Here is a 21352-nt window from a genome sequence, read left to right as displayed (position 1 = left end):
CATTTTAAATCAGCTACTAATTTTCCAAGGTCTGAATAATTTGTATTCAGTACAATACAAACACGCTATATACTCCAATTGATAGTGCTGTTATTAGTAGCAATACTGGGCTGGGAGGTACTGTATGCTAAGGGGAAAATACACATGCTATATAACCTACACTGATTCTGCTAATTCTACATACCTTTGAGTTACAACACTCCAGAAAGGAGAATATAAAGTCAGTGTATCATTGAAACCGATAGAATTATTGTAGAACTACAATAACCCCTATATAGGGGAATTTATACCTATACCTTTGAGCTACAACACTCCTGAAACGAGAATACAAAGTTGGTGTATCACTCAAAAGACAAAATTATCCCAGAATCACAATAACCCCTATGTAGGGGAATCTAAGTATGTGAAAATATCGATACTGTTTCCACCAAGCATTGATTCTGGTTTGGGGGATATTTTTTACTAAGCCCCAACCATTTTTTGAGCTGCACACTCTAGGCCCCAGCCATATATACCTCATCACTATATTGGCCTAGCTAATGCCAGGTATCTTTACATTATACAAGTGATTAACCCTAACACCTCTAGTTGATTTTAAAGCACCCGTTTTTTAAGATTATCTTATAAACTTTAATTTTTATTTTCCTTTGTGGATATAGATCACCCGATATTAATATAACTTACAAGTGAGAGCAGAGTGCTTTATGTGTATACTTTTTTGCAACTATCCTTCAGTTGTATTGGTTAAATTTTTTGTTTTATACACAGCACCTCGGGGCCCTTTATACTATATAGAAGGCCAATATTGGACAATTTAAAGGCCCAGTCTCACCTAAGTGATACTTAGTAGTGCCATCACTCCTTTTTCCTTTATAGGGACGCAAGTCTGTCAGGATGGGGAGCAGTTTGGGGCGCCAAGAAGGCGCAGGGCCTGTGGACACAGGAGGAGAGCTCCCTCCCGATCAACATTCTAGAACTTTGGGCAATATTCAATGCTCTAAAGACTTGGCCCCTACTGGGTTTGTCACAGTTTATCAGATTCCAATCTGATAATATAACCTCAGTGGCTTACATCAACCACCAGGGAGGAACGAGAAGCTCCCTAGCAATGAGGAAAGTATCTCGGATTCTGGAGTGGGCGGAGGCCCACAACTGTTCGCTGTCAGTGATTCACATTCCGGGGGTGGACAACTGGGAAGCGGATTTTCTCAGCAGACAATCCTTTCATCTGGGGGAATAGTCTCTCCACCCCGAGGTGTTTGCGGAGATTTGCAATAGGTAGGGGACACCGGAAATAGATCTCATGGCATCCCATCGCAATACCAAGCTACTCCAGATATGGGTTGAGGTCCAGGGATCCTCAGGCGGAGCTAATAGATGCATTAGCGGTGCCTTGGAAATTCAATCTAATTTATCTTTTCCTGCCATTATCACTCCTTCCTCGAGTGGTGGCTCGAATCAAGCAGGAGCAGGCATCAGTGTTACCGATTTCTCCGTCGTGGCCGCGAAGGATATGGTTCACGGATCTAGTGGGATGTCATCATCTCTGTGGAGGTTACCTTGTCGCAGGGATCTGCTGGAACAAGGCCCATTTGTTCATTAAAATCTAGATTCTTTGAGACTGACTGCGTGGAGATTGAACGCTTAGTCTTAGCCAAGAGAGGGTTTTCTGAGAGAGTTATTGATACTCTCATTCAAGCTTGTAAAGCCTTTTACCCATCGCATCTATCATAAGGTGTGGAGGACCTACTTATTCTGGTGTGAAGAGCATGGTTTGTCCTGGCACAAAGTCAAGGTTACCAGGATTCTTTCTTTTCTCCAGGATGGACTGGAGAGGGGCCTCTCTGCTAGTTCCCTGAAGGGACAGATTTTGGCCCTGTCTGTCCTATACAAGAGGCTCGCTGAGCTTCAAGATTTACAGTCGTTTGTTAAGGCTCTGACTAGGATCAGACCTGTGTTTTAGATCTAATACTCCGCCTTGGAGTTTAAATCTTGTTCTTAAGGTTTTGCAACGGGCTCCGTTTGAGCCTATGCATAAGGTTGACATAAAATTGTTGTTTTGAAAGTTCTTTTTCTGCTAGCTATTGCTTCTGTGCGCAGAGTCTCTGAGATTGCTGCCTTGCAATGCGACCCTCCTTATCTGGTGTTCCATGCTTATAAAGCTGTTCTTCGAACTAAGTTGGGTTTTCTTCCTAAGGTTGTGTCAGACCGCAACATCAATCAAGAGATTGTGGTTCCTTCCTTATGTCCTAATCCTTCTTCATCAAAGGAACGTTTGCTGCATAATGTGGTTCGTGCCTTGAAGTTCTATCTTCAGGCTACAAAGGACTTTAGACAAACTTGTTCATTGTTTGTTGTCTATTCTGGGAAGCGTAAGGGTCAGAAGGCCTCTTCGACTTCCTTATCTTTTTGGTTGAGGAGTATTATCCGCTTAGCATATGAGACAGTGGGACATAAGCCTCCTCAGAGGATTACGGCTCATTCTATGAGAGCAGTGGCTTCCTCTTCAAAAATGAGGCCTCTATGGATCAGATTTGTAAGGCGGCAACCTGGTCCTCCCCTCCTTACATACTTTTTCTGAATTTTACAAGTTTGATGTTTTTGCTTCTGCAGAAGCAGCCTTCGGGAGAGAGGTTTTGCAGGCTGTTCTGCCCTCAGATTAGGTGCCGCATTTCTTTTTATCCCGTTATCATTCAGTGTCCTCTAGAGCTTGGGTAAAATTTGCCACAAGTAAGGAATGAAGCCGTGGACTCTCCTTATATTAAGAAGGAAAACATAAATTATGCTTACCAGATAATTTAATTTCCTTCTGTATAAGGAGAGTCCATGGCCCCCGCCCGTGTTCTCTGATGGGCGGCCCTAAATTTTATTTTGTTCTTCTGGCACCATTTATACCCTGATATTTCTCCTACTGTTCCTTGTTCCCTCGCAGAATGACTGGGTGATGAGGGAAGTGGGGGGAGGTATTTAAGCCTTTGCCTGGGGTGTCTTTGCCTCCTCCTTAAACAGAAGGAAATTAAATTATCTAGTAAGCATAACTTATATTTTTTCCCCCTAGAGGGCCGCACCCGCCAAACTTTTTCCCCAGACCCACCAACTCTAGCACCCCCTTTCCTAGCAAGGGCCGGGGGATTTTTAACCTTATTACTTCCTTTAATGACTGCCCTGCCTACAGAAATATTCCCAATACCTCTAGAGGGCACACTTATCCCAGGGTTTACCCCATCCTCAGCCACCTCCTCGTATATTGGCCAAGAATCTATTACCATAAAATCCTCCTCTAATGGGGCTAATCCCATAACCTAGGGGCCTAACTGCCTTACCGGATCCCCAGCTAACACTAAAAACCTGCCCCCCACTCGTAGAGGCCAGAATCCTCTCCTCAGGCCCACAAAGGCTGTGTGGCTGCTCCTGTGCTTCCCTCTCACCTGATACCCCTGCCTGGGCTGAGTGAACCTCAGCCATCACCTGAAGGGGCCGCCTCTCCTCTCTCTGCTCCACTGCAACTGCCACCTCCTCAGATCTCACCACCGTGGTCGATGCCCTCCTCGCTGTATCCTTCCTGACTCTACTTGGGCTACCTCTGCGATGGCCCCCTGCAGTGATTTGCTCCGGGCTGAGACGTTCCGGAGGGTGGGAGAGCTGCGTAGGTCTGCCCTGCTGCTCCTCTCCATGTGTCACTGCATCACCTCCAAGGATCTCAGCCAGCTGCACCCGCATCCAATCTAGGCCCTTTTCACCAGCCATCGACCGCAGCCTGCCCAACAACTCCTCAAGCTCCATAAGGGAAGCGCCGCAAGAATTCAAGACCGGAGCTGCAAGAAAAGAGAGCCCTAACTACGCTCCCACTTTTCCAGTGCTAAAACTTTTTCTAATGGCGCCAAAATCTGTAACCGCTCCCTACTTCCTGCACCTAGGCCCGCCTACTCACTTATCAGCCTATCTCCTCCCATTAGGTCAAGGGTCCCTCCTCCTAAGTGCCTCCGTTTCTGTGGCTGTTCAGTCACTGTAGTATGTGAGAGACAAACAGGTTACTGAGCTCTGGGCACATATCTAGTGAGGTCTGTACTGTAAGTCACACTGATGTCACATGACCAGCACTAACTGATAACATTGTGCTCATGTGCTGTCACTGTAGTATGTGAGACACAGACAGGTTACTGAGCTCTGGGCACATATCTAGTGAGGTCTGTACAGTAAGTCACACTGATGTCACATGACCAGCACTAACTGATAACATTGTGCTCATGTACTGTCACTGTAGTATGTGAGAGACAGACAGGTTACTGAGCTCTGGGCACATATCTAGTGAGGTCTGTACTGTAAGTCACACTGATGTCACATGACCAGCACTAACTGATAACATTGTGCTCATGTGATGTCACTGTAGTATGTGAGACACAGACAGGTTACTGAGCTCTGGGCACATATCTAGTGAGGTCTGTACAGTAAGTCACACTGATGTCACATGACCAGCACTAACTGATAACATTGTGCTCATGTGCTGTCACTGTAGTATGTGAGACACACACAGGTTACTGAGCTCTGGGCACATATCTAGTGAGGTCTGTACTGTAAGTCACACTGATGTCACATGACCAGCACTAACTGATAACATTGTGCTCATGTGCTGTCACTGTAGTATGTGAGAGACAGACAGGTTACTGAGCTCTGGGCACATATCTAGTGAGGTCTGTACTGTAAGTCAGTAAGTCACACTGATGTCACATGACCAGCACTAACCGATAACATTGTGCTCATGTGCTGTCACTGTAGTATGTGAGACAGACAGGTTACTGAGCTCTGGGCACATATCTAGTGAGGTCTGTACAGTAAGTCACACTGATGTCACATGACCAGCACTAACTGATAACATTGTGCTCATGTGCTGTCACTGTAGTATGTGAGACACAGACAGGTTACTGAGCTCTGGGCACATATCTAGTGAGGTCTGTACTGTAAGTCACACTGATGTCACATGGCCAGCACTAACTGATAACATTGTGCTCATGTGCTGTCACTGTAGTATGTGAGACACAAACAGGTTACTGAGCTCTGGGCACATATCTAGTGAGGTCTGTACTGTAAGTCACACTGATGTCACATGACCAGCACTAACTGATAACATTGTGCTCATGTGCTGTCACTGTAGTATGTGAGACACAGACAAGTTACTGAGCTCTGGACACATATCTAGTGAGGTCTGTACTGTAAGTCAGTAAGTCACACTGATGTCACATGACCAGCACTAACTGATAACATTGTGCTCATGTGCTGTCACTGTAGTATGTGAGACACAGACAGGTTACTGAGCTCTTGGCACATATCTAGTGAGGTCTGTACTGTAAGTCACACTGATGTCACATGACCAGCACTAACTGATAACATTGTGCTCATGTGCTGTCACTGTAGTATGTGAGACACAGACAGGTTACTGAGCTCTGGGCACATATCTAGTGAGGTCTGTACTGTAAGTCAGTAAGTGACACTGATGTCACATGACCAGCACTAACTGATAACATTGTGCTCATGTGCTGTCACTGTAGTATGTGAGACAGACAGGTTACTGAGCTCTGGGCACATATCTAGTGAGGTCTGTACAGTAAGTCACACTGATGTCACATGACCAGCACTAACTGATAACATTGTGCTCATGTGCTGTCACTGTAGTATGTGAGACACAGACAGGTTACTGAGCTCTAGGCACATATCTAGTGAGGTCTGTACTGTAAGTCAGTAAGTCACACTGATGTCACATGACCAGCACTAACTGATAACATTGTGCTCATGTATTGTCACTGTAGTATGTGAGAGACAGACAGGTTTCTGAGCTCTGGGCACATACCTAGTGAGGTTTGTACTGTAAGTCACACTGATGTCACATGACCAGCACTAACTGATAACATTGTGCTCATGTGCTGTCACTGTAGTATGTGAGACACAGACAGGTTACTGAGCTCTGGGCACATATCTAGTGAGGTCTGTACTGTAAGTCACACTGATGTCACATGACCAGCACTAACTAATAACATTGTGCTCATGTGCTGTAACTGTAGTATGTGAGACACAGACAGGTTACTGAGATCTGGGCACATATCTAGTGAGGTCTGTACTGTAAGTCACACTGATGTCACATGACCAGCACTAACTGATAACATTGTGCTCATGTGCTGACACTGTAGTATGTGAGACACAGACAGGTTACTGAGCTCTGGGCACATATCTAGTGAGGTCTGTACTGTAAGTCAGTAAGTCACACTGATGTCACATGACCAGCACTAACTGATAACATTGTGCTCATGTGCTGTCACTGTAGTATGTGAGACACAGACAGGTTACTGAGCTCTGGGTACACATCTAGTGAGGTCTGTACTGTAAGTCAATAAGTCATACTGATGTCACATGACCAGCACTAACTGATAACATTGTGCTCATGTGCTGTCACTGTAGTATCTGAGAGACAGACAGGTTACTGAGCTCTGGGCACATATCTAGTGAGGTCTGTACTGTAAGTCACACTGATGTCACATGACCAGCACTAACTGATAACATTGTGCTCATGTGCTGTCACTGTAGTATGTGAGACACAGACAGGTTACTGAGCTCTGGGCACATATCTAGTGAGGTCTGTACAGTAAGTCACACTGATGTCACATGACCAGCACTAACTGATAACATTGTGCTCATGTGCTGTCACTGTAGTATGTGAGACACAGACAGGTTACTGAGCTCTGGGCACATATCTAGTGAGGTCTGTACTGTAAGTCAGTAAGTCACACTGATGTCACATGACCAGCACTGACTGATAACATTGTGCTCATGTGCTGTCACTGTAGTATGTAAGACACAGACAGGTTACTGAGCTCTGGGCACATATCTAGTGAGGTCTGTACAGTAAGTCACACTGATGTCACATGACCAGCACTAACTGATAACATTGTGCTCATGTGCTGTACTGTAGTATGTGAGACACAGACAGCTTACTGAGCACTGGGCACATATCTAGTGAGGTCTGTACTGTAAGTCACACTGATGTCACATGGCCAGCACTAACTGATAACATTGTGCTCATGTGCTGTCACTGTAGTATGTGAGACACAGACAGGTTACTGAGCTCTGGGCACATATCTAGTGAGGTCTGTACTGTAAGTCACACTGATGTCACATGACCAGCACTAACTGATAACATTGTGCTCATGTATTGTCACTGTAGTATGTGAGAGACAGACAGGTTACTGAGCTCTGGGCACATATCTAGTAAGGTCTGTACTGTAAGTTACACTGATGTCACATGACCTGCACTAACTGATAACATTGTGCTCATGTGCTGTCACTGTAGTATGTGAGACACAGACAGGTTACTGAGCTCTGGGCACATATCTAGTGAGGTCTGTACAGTAAGTCACACTGATGTCACATGACCAGCACTAACTGATAACATTGTGCTCATGTGCTGTCACTGTAGGGATGTGAGACACAGACAGGTTACTGAGCTCTGGGCACATATCTAGTGAGGTCCTTACTGTAAGTCACACTGATGTCACATGACCAGCACTAACTGATAACATTGTGCTCATGTGCTGTCACTGTAGTATGTGAGAGACAGACAGGTTACTGAGCTCTGGGCACATATCTAGTGAGGTCTGTACTGTAAGTCAGTAAGTCACACTGATGTCACATGACCAGCACTAACCGATAACATTGTGCTCATGTGCTGTCACTGTAGTATGTGAGACAGACAGGTTACTGAGCTCTGGGCACATATCTAGTGAGGTCTGTACTGTAAGTCACACTGATGTCACATGACCAGCACTAACTGATAACATTGTGCTCATGTGCTGTCACTGTAGTATGTGAGACACAGACAGGTTACTGAGCTCTGGGCACATATCTAGTGAGGTCTGTACTGTAAGTCACACTGATGTCACATGGCCAGCACTAACTGATAACATTGTGCTCATGTGCTGTCACTGTAGTATGTGAGACACAGACAGGTTACTGAGCTCTGGGCACATATCTAGTGAGGTCTGTACTGTAAGTCACACTGATGTCACATGACCAGCACTAACTGATAACATTGTGCTCATGTGCTGTCACTGTAGTATGTGAGACAGACAGGTTACTGAGCTCTGGGCACATATCTAGTGAGGTCTGTACTGTAAGTCACACTGATGTCACATGACCAGTACTAACTGATAACATTGTGCTCATGTGATGTCACTGTAGTATGTGAGACACAGACAGGTTACTGAGCTCTGGGCACATATCTAGTGAGGTCTGTACAGTAAGTCACACTGATGTCACATGACCAGCACTAACTGATAACATTGTGCTCATGTGCTGTCACTGTAGTATGTGAGACACAGACAGGTTACTGAGCTCTGGGCACATATCTAGTGAGGTCTGTACTGTAAGTCACACTGATGTCACATGACCAGCACTAACTGATAACATTGTGCTCATGTGCTGTCACTGTAGTATGTGAGACACAGACAGGTTACTGAGCTCTGGGCACATATCTAGTGAGGTCTGTACTGTAAGTCACACTGATGTCACATGGACCAGCACTAACTGATAACATTGTGCTCATGTGCTGTCACTGTAGTATGTGAGACACAGACAGGTTACTGAGCTCTGGGCACATATCTAGTGAGGTCTGTACTGTAAGTCACACTGATGTCACATGACCAGCACTAACTGATAACATTGTGCTCATGTGCTGTCACTGTAGTATGTGAGACACAGACAAGTTACTGAGCTCTGGACACATATCTAGTGAGGTCTGTACTGTAAGTCAGTAAGTCACACTGATGTCACATGACCAGCACTAACTGATAACATTGTGCTCATGTGCTGTCACTGTAGTATGTGAGACACAGACAGGTTACTGAGCTCTGGGCACATATCTAGTGAGGTCTGTACTGTAAGTCACACTGATGTCACATGACCAGCACTAACTGATAACATTGTGCTCATGTGCTGTCACTGTAGTATGTGAGACACAGACAGGTTACTGAGCTCTGGGCACATATCTAGTGAGGTCTGTACTGTAAGTCAGTAAGTGACACTGATGTCACATGACCAGCACTAACTGATAACATTGTGCTCATGTGCTGTCACTGTAGTATGTGAGACACAGACAGGTTACTGAGCTCTGGGCACATATCTAGTGAGGTCTGTACAGTAAGTCACACTGATGTCACATGACCAGCACTAACTGATAACATTGTGCTCATGTGCTGTCACTGTAGTATGTGAGACACAGACAGGTTACTGAGCTCTGGGCACATATCTAGTGAGGTCTGTACTGTAAGTCAGTAAGTCACACTGATGTCACATGACCAGCACTAACTGATAACATTGTGCTCATGTATTGTCACTGTAGTATGTGAGAGACAGACAGGTTACTGAGCTCTGGGCACATATCTAGTGAGGTCTGTACTGTAAGTCACACTGATGTCACATGACCAGCACTAACTGATAACATTGTGCTCATGTGCTGTCACTGTAGTATGTGAGACACAGACAGGTTACTGAGCTCTGGGCACATATCTAGTGAGGTCTGTACTGTAAGTCACACTGATGTCACATGACCAGCACTAACTAATAACATTGTGCTCATGTGCTGTAACTGTAGTATGTGAGACACAGACAGGTTACTGAGCTCTGGGCACATATCTAGTGAGGTCTGTACTGTAAGTCACACTGATGTCACATGACCAGCACTAACTGATAACATTGTGCTCATGTGCTGTCACTGTAGTATGTGAGACACAGACAGGTTACTGAGCTCTGGGCACATATCTAGTGAGGTCTGTACTGTAAGTCAGTAAGTCACACTGATGTCACATGACCAGCACTAACTGATAACATTGTGCTCATGTGCTGTCACTGTAGTATGTGAGACACAGACAGGTTACTGAGCTCTGGGTACACATCTAGTGAGGTCTGTACTGTAAGTCAATAAGTCATACTGATGTCACATGACCAGCACTAACTGATAACATTGTGCTCATGTGCTGTCACTGTAATATCTGAGAGACAGACAGGTTACTGAGCTCTGGGCACATATCTAGTGAGGTCTGTACTGTAAGTCACACTGATGTCACATGACCAGCACTAACTGATAACATTGTGCTCATGTGCTGTCACTGTAGTATGTGAGACACAGACAGGTTACTGAGCTCTGGGCACATATCTAGTGAGGTCTGTACAGTAAGTCACACTGATGTCACATGACCAGCACTAACTGATAACATTGTGCTCATGTGCTGTCACTGTAGTATGTGAGACACAGACAGGTTACTGAGCTCTGGGCACATATCTAGTGAGGTCTGTACTGTAAGTCAGTAAGTCACACTGATGTCACATGACCAGCACTGACTGATAACATTGTGCTCATGTGCTGTCACTGTAGTATGTAAGACACAGACAGGTTACTGAGCTCTGGGCACATATCTAGTGAGGTCTGTACAGTAAGTCACACTGATGTCACATGACCAGCACTAACTGATAACATTGTGCTCATGTGCTGTCACTGTAGTATGTGAGACACAGACAGCTTACTGAGCTCTGGGCACATATCTAGTGAGGTCTGTACTGTAAGTCACACTGATGTCACATGGCCAGCACTAACTGATAACATTGTGCTCATGTGCTGTCACTGTAGTATGTGAGACACAGACAGGTTACTGAGCTCTGGGCACATATCTAGTGAGGTCTGTACTGTAAGTCACACTGATGTCACATGACCAGCACTAACTGATAACATTGTGCTCATGTATTGTCACTGTAGTCTGTGAGAGACAGACAGGTTACTGAGCTCTGGGCACATATCTAGTGAGGTCTGTACTGTAAGTCACACTGATGTCACATGACCAGCACTAACTGATAACATTGTGCTCATGTGCTGTCACTGTAGTATGTGAGACACAGACAGGTTACTGAGCTCTGGGCACATATCTAGTGAGGTCTGTACAGTAAGTCACACTGATGTCACATGACCAGCACTAACTGATAACATTGTGCTCATGTGCTGTCACTGTAGTATGTGAGACACAGACAGGTTACTGAGCTCTGGGCACATATCTAGTGAGGTCCTTACTGTAAGTCACACTGATGTCACATGACCAGCACTAACTGATAACATTGTGCTCATGTTCTGTCACTGTAGTATGTGAGACACAGACAGGTTACTGAGCTCTGGGCACATATCTAGTGAGGTCTGTACTGTAAGTCACACTGATGTCACATGACCAGCACTAACTGATAACATTGTGCTCATGTGCTGTCACTGTAGTATGTGAGACACAGACAGGTTACTGAGCTCTGGGCACATATCTAGTGAGGTCTGTACTGTAAGTCAGTAAGTCACACTGATGTCACATGACCATCACTAACTGATAACATTGTGCTCATGTGCTGTCACTGTAGTATGTGAGACACAGACAGGTTACTGAGCTCTGGGCACATATCTAGTGAGGTCTGTACTGTAAGTCACACTGATGTCACATGACCAGCACTAACTGATAACATTGTGCTCATGTGCTGTCACTGTAGTATGTGAGAGACAGACAGGTTACTGAGCTCTGGGCACATATCTAGTGAGGTCTGTACTGTAAGTCACACTGATGTCACATGACCAGCACTAACTGATAACATTGTGCTCATGTGCTGTCACTGTAGTATGTGAGAGACAGACAGGTTACTGAGCTCTGGGCACATATCTAGTGAGGTCTGTACTGTAAGTCACACTGATGTCACATGACCAGCACTAACTGATAACATTGTGCTCATGTGCTGTCACTGTAGTATGTGAGACACAGACAGGTTACTGAGCTCTGGGCACATATCTAGTGAGGTCTGTACTGTAAGTCACACTGATGTCACATGACCAGCACTAACTGATAACATTGTGCTCATGTGCTGTCACTGTAGTATGTGAGACACAGACAGGTTACTGAGCTCTGGGCACATATCTAGTGAGGTCTGTACTGTAAGTCACACTGATGTCACATGACCAGCACTAACTGATAACATTGTGCTCATGTGCTGTCACTGTAGTATGTGAGAGACAGACAGGTTACTGAGCTCTGGGCACATATCTAGTGAGGTCTGTACAGTAAGTCACACTGATGTCACATGACCAGCACTAACTGATAACATTGTGCTCATGTGCTGTCACTGTAGTATGTGAGACACAGACAGGTTACTGAGCTCTGGGCACATATCTAGTGAGGTCTGTACTGTAAGTCACACTGATGTCACATGACCAGCACTAACTGATAACATTGTGCTCATGTGCTGTCACTGTAGTATGTGAGAGACAGACAGGTTACTGAGCTCTGGGCACATATCTAGTGAGGTCTGTACTGTAAGTCACACTGATGTCACATGACCAGCACTAACTGATAACATTGTGCTCATGTGCTGTCACTGTAGTATGTGAGAGACAGACAGGTTACTGAGCTCTGGGCACATATCTAGTGAGGTCTGTACTGTAAGTCACACTGATGTCACATGACCAGCACTAACTGATAACATTGTGCTCATGTGCTGTCACTGTAGTATGTGAGACACAGACAGGTTACTGAGCTCTGGGCACATATCTAGTGAGGTCTGTACTGTAAGTCACACTGATGTCACATGACCAGCACTAACTGATAACATTGTGCTCATGTGCTGTCACTGTAGTATGTGAGACACAGACAGGTTACTGAGCTCTGGGCACATATCTAGTGAGGTCTGTACTGTAAGTCACACTGATGTCACATGACCAGCACTAACTGATAACATTGTGCTCATGTGCTGTCACTGTAGTATGTGAGAGACAGACAGGTTACTGAGCTCTGGGCACATATCTAGTGAGGTCTGTACTGTAAGTCAGTAAGTCACACTGATGTCACATGACCAGCACTAACTGATAACATTGTGCTCATGTGCTGTCACTGTAGTATGTGAGACACAGACAGGTTACTGAGCTCTGGGCACATATCTAGTGAGGTCTGTACTGTAAGTCAGTAAGTCACACTGATGTCACATGACCAGCACTAACTGATAACATTGTGCTCATGTGCTGTCACTGTAGTATGAGAGACAGACAGGTTACTGAGCTCTGGGCACATATCTAGTGAGGTCTGTACTGTAAGTCACACTGATGTCACATGACCAGCACTAACTGATAACATTGTGCTCATGTGCTGTCACTGTAGTATGTGAGACACAGACAGGTTACTGAGCTCTGGGCACATATCTAGTGAGGTCTGTACAGTAAGTCACACTGATGTCACATGACCAGCACTAACTGATAACATTGTGCTCATGTGCTGTCACTGTAGTATGTGAGACACAGACAGGTTACTGAGCTCTGGGCACATATCTAGTGAGGTCTGTACAGTAAGTCACACTGATGTCACATGACCAGCACTAACTGATAACATTGTGCTCATGTGCTGTCACTGTAGTATGTGAGACACAGACAGGTTACTGAGCTCTGGGCACATATCTAGTGAGGTCTGTACTGTAAGTCAGTAAGTCACACTGATGTCACATGACCAGCACTAACTGATAACATTGTGCTCATGTGCTGTCACTGTAGTATGTGAGACACAGACAGGTTACTGAGCTCTGGGCACATATCTAGTGAGGTCTGTACTGTAAGTCACACTGATGTCACATGACCAGCACTAACTGATAACATTGTGCTCATGTGCTGTCACTGTAGTATGTGAGACACAGACAGGTTACTGAGCTCTGGGCACATATCTAGTGAGGTCTGTACTGTAAGTCACACTGATGTCACATGACCAGCACTAACTGATAACATTGTGCTCATGTGCTGTCACTGTAGTATGTGAGACACAGACAGGTTACTGAGCTCTGGGCACATATCTAGTGAGGTCTGTACTGTAAGTCACACTGATGTCACATGACCAGCACTAACTGATAACATTGTGCTCATGTGCTGTCACTGTAGTATGTGAGAGACAGACAGGTTACTGAGCTCTGGGCACATATCTAGTGAGGTCTGTACTGTAAGTCAGTAAGTCAGACTGATGTCACATGACCAGCACTAACTGATAACATTGTGCTCATGTGCTGTCACTGTAGTATGTGGGACACAGACAGGTTACTGAGCTCTGGGCACATATCTAGTGAGGTCTGTACTGTAAGTCACACTGATGTCACATGACCAGCACTAACTGATAACATTGTGCTCATGTGCTGTCACTGTAGTATGTGAGAGACAGACAGGTTACTGAGCTCTGGGCACATATCTAGTGAGGTCTGTACTGTAAGTCACACTGATGTCACATGACCAGCACTAACTGATAACATTGTGCTCATGTGCTGTCACTGTAGTATGTGAGACACAGACAGGTTACTGAGCTCTGGGCACATATCTAGTGAGGTCTGTACAGTAAGTCACACTGATGTCACATGACCAGCACTAACTGATAACATTGTGCTCATGTGCTGTCACTGTAGTATGTGAGACACAGACAGGTTACTGAGCTCTGGGCACATATCTAGTGAGGTCTGTACAGTAAGTCAGTAAGTCACACTGATGTCACATGACCAGCACTAACTGATAACATTGTGCTCATGTGCTGTCACTGTAGTATGTGAGACACAGACAGGTTACTGAGCTCTGGGCACATATCTAGTGAGGTCTGTACTGTAAGTCACACTGATGTCACATGACCAGCACTAACTGATAACATTGTGCTCATGTGCTGTCACTGTAGTATGTGAGACACAGACAGGTTACTGAGCTCTGGGCACATATCTAGTGAGGTCTGTACAGTAAGTCACACTGATGTCACATGACCAGCACTAACTGATAACATTGTGCTCATGTGCTGTCACTGTAGTATGTGAGACACAGACAGGTTACTGAGCTCTGGGCACATATCTAGTGAGGTCTGTACTGTAAGTCAGTAAGTCACACTGATGTCACATGACCAGCACTAACTGATAACATTGTGCTCATGTGCTGTCACTGTAGTATGTGAGAGACAGACAGGTTACTGAGCTCTGGGCACATATCTAGTGAGGTCTGTACTGTAAGTCACACTGATGTCACATGACCAGCACTAACTGATAACATTGTGCTCATGTGCTGTCACTGTAGTATGTGAGACACAGACAGGTTACTGAGCTCTGGGCACATATCTAGTGAGGTCTGTACTGTAAGTCACACTGATGTCACATGACCAGCACTAACTGATAACATTGTGCTCATGTGCTGTCACTGTAGTATGTGAGACACAGACAGGTTACTGAGCTCTTGGCACATATCTAGTGAGGTCTGTACTGTAAGTCACACTGATGTCACATGACCAGCACTAACTGATAACATTGTGCTCATGTGCTGTCACTGTAGTATGTGAGACACAGACAGGTTACTGAGCTCTGGGCACATATCTAGTGAGGTCTGTACTGTAAGTCACACTGATGTCACATGACCAGCACTAACTGATAACATTGTGCTCATGTGCTGTCACTGTAGTATGTGAGACACAGACAGGTTACTGAGCTCTGGGCACATATCTAGTGAGGTCTGTACTGTAAGTCACACTGATGTCACATGACCAGCACTAACTGATAACATTGTGCTCATGTGCTGTCACTGTAGTATGTGAGACACAGACAGGTTACTGAGCTCTGGGCACATATCTAGTGAGGTCTGTACTGTAAGTCACACTGATGTCACATGACCAGCACTAACTGATAACATTGTGCTCATGTGCTGTCACTGTAGTATGTGAGACACAGACAGGTTACTGAGCTCTGGGCACATATCTAGTGAGGTCTGTTCTAGTCAGTAAGTCACACTGATGTCACATGACCAGCACTAACTGATAACATTGTGCTCATGTGCTGTCACTGTAGTATGTGAGACACAGACAGGTTACTGAGCTCTGGGCACATATCTAGTGAGGTCTGTACTGTAAGTCAGTAAGTCACACTGATGTCACATGACCAGCACTAACTGATAACATTGTGCTCATGTGCTGTCACTGTAGTATGTGAGAGACAGACAGGTTACTGAGCTCTGGGCACATATCTAGTGAGGTCTGTACTGTAAGTCACACTGATGTCACATGACCAGCACTAACTGATAACATTGTGCTCATGTGCTGTCACTGTAGTATGTGAGAGACAGACAGGTTACTGAGCTCTGGGCACATATCTAGTGAGGGTCTGTACTGTAAGTCACACTGATGTCACATGACCAGCACTAACTGATAACATTGTGCTCATGTGCTGTCACTGTAGTATGTGAGACACAGACAGGTTACTGAGCTCTGGGCACATATCTAGTGAGGTCTGTACTGTAAGTCACACTGATGTCACATGACCAGCACTAACTGATAACATTGTGCTCATGTGCTGTCACTGTAGTATGTGAGACACAGACAGGTTACTGAGCGCTGGGCACATATCTAGTGAGGTCTGTACTGTAAGTCACACTGATGTCACATGACCAGCACTAACTGATAACATTGTGCTCATGTGCTGTCACTGTAGTATGTGAGACACAGACAGGTTACTGAGCTCTGGGCACATATCTAGTGAGGTCTGTACTGTAAGTCACACTGATGTCACATGACCAGCACTAACTGATAACATTGTGCTCATGTGCTGTCACTGTAGTATGTGAGACACAGACAGGTTACTGAGCTCTGGGCACATATCTAGTGAGGTCTGTACAGTAAGTCACACTGATGTCACATGACCAGCACTAACTGATAACATTGTGCTCATGTGCTGTCACTGTAGTATGTGAGAGACAGACAGGTTACTGAGCTCTGGGCACATATCTAGTGAGGTCTGTACTGTAAGTCACACTGATGTGACATGACCAGCACTAACTGATAACATTGTGCTCATGTGCTGTCACTGTAGTATGTGAGACACAGACAGGTTACTGAGCTCTGGGCACATAACTAGTGAGGTCTGTACAGTAAGTCACACTGATGTCACATGACCAGCACTAACTGATAACATTGTGCTCATGTGCTGTCACTGTAGTATGTGAGACACAGACAGGTTACTGAGCTCTGGGCACATATCTAGTGAGGTCTGTACAGTAAGTCACACTGATATCACATGACCAGCACTAACTGATAACATTGTGCTCATGTGCTGTCACTGTAGTATGTGAGACACAGACAGGTTACTGAGCTCTGGGCACATATCTAGTGAGGTCTGTACTGTAAGTCACACTGATGTCACATGACCAGCACTAACTGATAACATTGTGCTCATGTGCTGTCACTGTAGTATGTGAGACACAGACAGGTTACTGAGCTCTGGGCACATATCTAGTGAGGTCTGTACTGTAAGTCACACTGATGTCACATGACCAGCACTAACTGATAACATTGTGCTCATGTGCTGTCACTGTAGTATGTGAGCGACAGACAGGTTACTGAGCTCTGGGCACATATCTAGTGAGGTCTGTACTGTAAGTCAGTAAGTCACACTGATGTCACATGACCAGCACTAACTGATAACATTGTGCTCATGTGCTGTCACTGTAGTATGTGAGAGACAGACAGGTTACTGAGCTCCGGGCACATATCTAGTGAGGTCTGTACTGTAAGTCACACTGTTGTCACATGACCAGCACTAACTGATAACATTGTGCTCATGTGCTGTCACTGTAGTATGTGAGAGACAGACAGGTTACTGAGCTCCGGGCACATATCTAGTGAGGTCTGTACTGTAAGTCACACTGTTGTCACATGACCAGCACTAACTGATAACATTGTGCTCATGTGCTGTCACTGTAGTATGTGAGAGACAGACAGGTTACTGAGCTCCGGGCACATATCTAGTGAGGTCTGTACTGTAAGTCACACTGATGTCACATGACCAGCACTAACTAATAACATTGTGCTCATGTGATGTCACTGTAGTATGTGAGACACAGACAGGTTACTGAGCTCTGGGCACATATCTAGTGAGGTCTGTACTGTAAGTCACACTGATGTCACATGACCAGCACTAACTGATAACATTGTGCTCATGTGCTGTCACTGTAGTATGTGAGAGACAGACAGGTTACTGAGCTCTGGGCACATATCTAGTGAGGTCTGTACTGTAAGTCACACTGATGTCACATGACCAGCACTAACTGATAACATTGTGCTCATGTGCTGTCACTGTAGTATGTGAGACACAGACAGGTTACTGAGCTCCGGGCACATATCTAGTGAGGTCTGTACTGTAAGTCACACTGATGTCACATGACCAGCACTAACTGATAACATTGTGCTCATGTGCTGTCACTGTAGTATGTGAGACACAGACAGGTTACTGAGCTCTGGGCACATATCTAGTGAGGTCTGTACTGTAAGTCAGTAAGTCACACTGATGTCACATGACCAGCACTAACTGATAACATTGTGCTCATGTGCTGTCACTGTAGTATGTGAGACACTGACAGGTTACTGAGCTCTGGGCACATATCTAGTGAGGTCTGTACTGTAAGTCACACTGATGTCACATGACCAGCACTAACTGATAACATTGTGCTCATGTGCTGTCACTGTAGTATGTGAGAGACAGACAGGTTACTGAGCTCTGGGCACATATCTAGTGAGGTCTGTACTGTAAGTCACACTGATGTCACATGACCAGCACTAACTGATAACATTGTGCTCATGTGCTGTCACTGTAGTATGTGAGACACAGACAGGTTACTGAGCTCTGGGCACATATCTAGTGAGGTATGTACTGTAAGTCACACTGATGTCACATGACCAGCACTAACTGATAACATTGTGCTCATGTGCTGTCACTGTAGTATGTGAGACACAGACAGGTTACTGAGCTCTCGGCACATATCTAGTGAGGTCTGTACTGTAAGTCACACTGATGTCACATGACCAGCACTGACTGATAACATTGTGCTCATGTGCTGTCACTGTAGTATGTGAGAGTCAGTCAGGTTACTGAGTCTGGGCACATATTGAGTGAGGTCTGTACTGTAAATCAGTAAGTCACACTGATGTCACATGACCAGCATCATACACATTCAGGGGTTAAATATTTACTGAGTTTTCTCTAACTCCCGTGTCTCTTTATGTTTTATTATCAGAACCGAAGAAAGATTCCCAGAGTTATATCTACATCATTATTGCTGTTATCCTGCTTATCGCTGCTGCTGCTGCTGCTGCTGGATACTTTGTGTACAGTAAGTGCATTGGCCAGAAACTCTATTAATGAAAGGGTTAATTATAAAACAGTCCCCTAGTTTGCTGTTAGTTTCAATTCAGAAATGCAAATAAATCTATAGCCAGGGTTTTGTCAACTTTGTTCACTCGTCAAAATTTCCTACCTTCATGAGCGCATGCTCAGAATTACATCACCACACTCCATAAGTGTTTTAAAAGAATGTGTGCAATGTGATTATGTAATTAAAAGCATGCGCACATCAGTAAGTAGTAAATAATTCTCGCTTTTATAGATAAAATGGCGACCACGGAGATGTGCGCATGCGCAGTTGAAGGCAGCAAGTTTCTACAGTCGAACCCAACATGTTTGATTGCTCATGCGCGCAGTCATCACATAATATGCACATTGTACTTATTTATTTACAGCAGGGACCCAGTGATTAGCTAAGGGACATTACACTACAAACTGGGGTTGGTTCTAATTGTTCCAAATGTCTCATTCGCTACTGGAAAAAAGACATTTTTATAAAGAACAAATGCACAAATGACACTAAAGTGATAGGAAACCCTTTCACACAGAACATACAGTTTTATACAAACGTTTCCAATTTACTTCTATTATCAAATTTGTTTTGTTCTCATGATATTCTTTGTTAAAGAGATACCTAGGGAGGCGTCTGTAGCACTACAGGAAATAGTACTGCCATCTAGTGCTCTTGCAAATGGATAACGTTTTGTCAAATATGCCATATAATGCTCCAGACACGTGCACCCTCCTGAGCTTCCTGCTTTTCAACAAAAGATACCAAGACAGCCTAAAAATTTGGTAATAGAATTAAACATAAAGGGCTAGATTACAAGTGGAGCTTTCATTTATTGCGCTGCTGTAAACCGGCAAATTCACCTGATTCTGGGCGCGCAATAAATATCCAGGCATTACAAGTGGTGCGTTATTGCTACTGCTCGCGTTAGAAATTAGCGCTCAGAAAATTAAACAGATCAGATCTTTGGTTCATTTTCTAAAAGTGCCCCAAATGCCCTTAAATTAAAGGGTTTCTTAGTTTTTATTAAAAAAATACTGCACTAGGCGTTTTTTAGGGGTTAAAGTGGCGGTGTTAGAAAAAAATAAATGCAATGAAAAGTGCCTTTAAATTGTAGTCTATAGAAACGGTGAGTTCCCTGTAAATATATATGTGCTTATATACATTTGTGTTAATATGTGTACATACACACATAAGTTATATAACACATAAATAAACCTGTATATATATACTGTATAGACATATACATATATATTTATAATTGTTGGCCATCGCTGCGTGACCCTTTTCGCTGCATTAGTTGGAGCCTATGGAAGTGCACTCTCATGTGTGCAATGCTTCAGTGCAATGCGAACGCGAGGTCGTGCCTCACTTGTAATACCAGCCCACATTAGAGTAAGCAATATTTTGCTCTCAAATTGTAATCTAGCACAAAGTTGTTTAAAATTGCAAGCTCTATCTAAATCATGAAATAAAAACATTAGGTTTATTGCCAGAACTGAGATTAAACATTCCTGAACCTTTTCTCTTTTTTTTTTTTCTTGTTTTGATTTTTAGGAAACAGAAAGAATTCTTATAAAGGTAAATAACCTGGTTATTATATATCAGTGATGAGTATAAATGACCTGGTGTAGTAGTGTATGGGAGGAGGGGGTGACACTGTCACATTATATGCTGTATCAGTGATGTGTATACATGACCTGGTGTAGTAGTGTATGTGAGGAGGGGGGTGACACTGTCATATTATATGCTGTATCAGTGATGTTTATACATGACCTGGTGTAGTAGTGTATGTGAGGAGGGGGTGACACTGTCATATTATATGCTGTATCAGTGATGTTTATACATGACCTGGTGTAGTAGTGTATGTGAGGAGGGGGATGACACTGTCACATTATATACTGTATCAGTGACGTGTATACATGACCTGGTGTAGTAGTGTATGTGAGGAGAGGGTGACACTGTCACATTATATGCTGTATCAGTGATGTGTATACATGACCTGGTGTAGTAGTGTATGTGAGGGGGTGACACTGTCACATTATATGCTGTATCAGTGATGTGTATACATGACCTGGTGTAGTAGTGTATGTGAGGGGGGTGACACTGTCACATTATATGCTG

General features: G+C 44.3%; 1 protein-coding gene across 1 annotated transcript in view; it reads left to right on the top strand.

Annotated features, from left to right (window-relative positions):
* Window positions 1–21352, top strand: part of LOC128636564 (class I histocompatibility antigen, F10 alpha chain) — a gene marked incomplete at its 5' end in the record, with an annotated part of 196160 nt that overhangs the window by 124539 nt on the left and 50269 nt on the right. Inside the window, 1 exon segment of the mRNA XM_053689557.1 lies at window positions 19112–19207. Within this exon segment, the coding sequence (XP_053545532.1) occupies window positions 19112–19207 (96 nt within the window).

The sequence above is a fragment of the Bombina bombina genome, chromosome 7 (assembly GCF_027579735.1).
Source record: "Bombina bombina isolate aBomBom1 chromosome 7, aBomBom1.pri, whole genome shotgun sequence".
NCBI lineage: Eukaryota > Metazoa > Chordata > Amphibia > Anura > Bombinatoridae > Bombina > Bombina bombina.
This window is presented reverse-complemented; position numbering and strand designations above follow the sequence as displayed.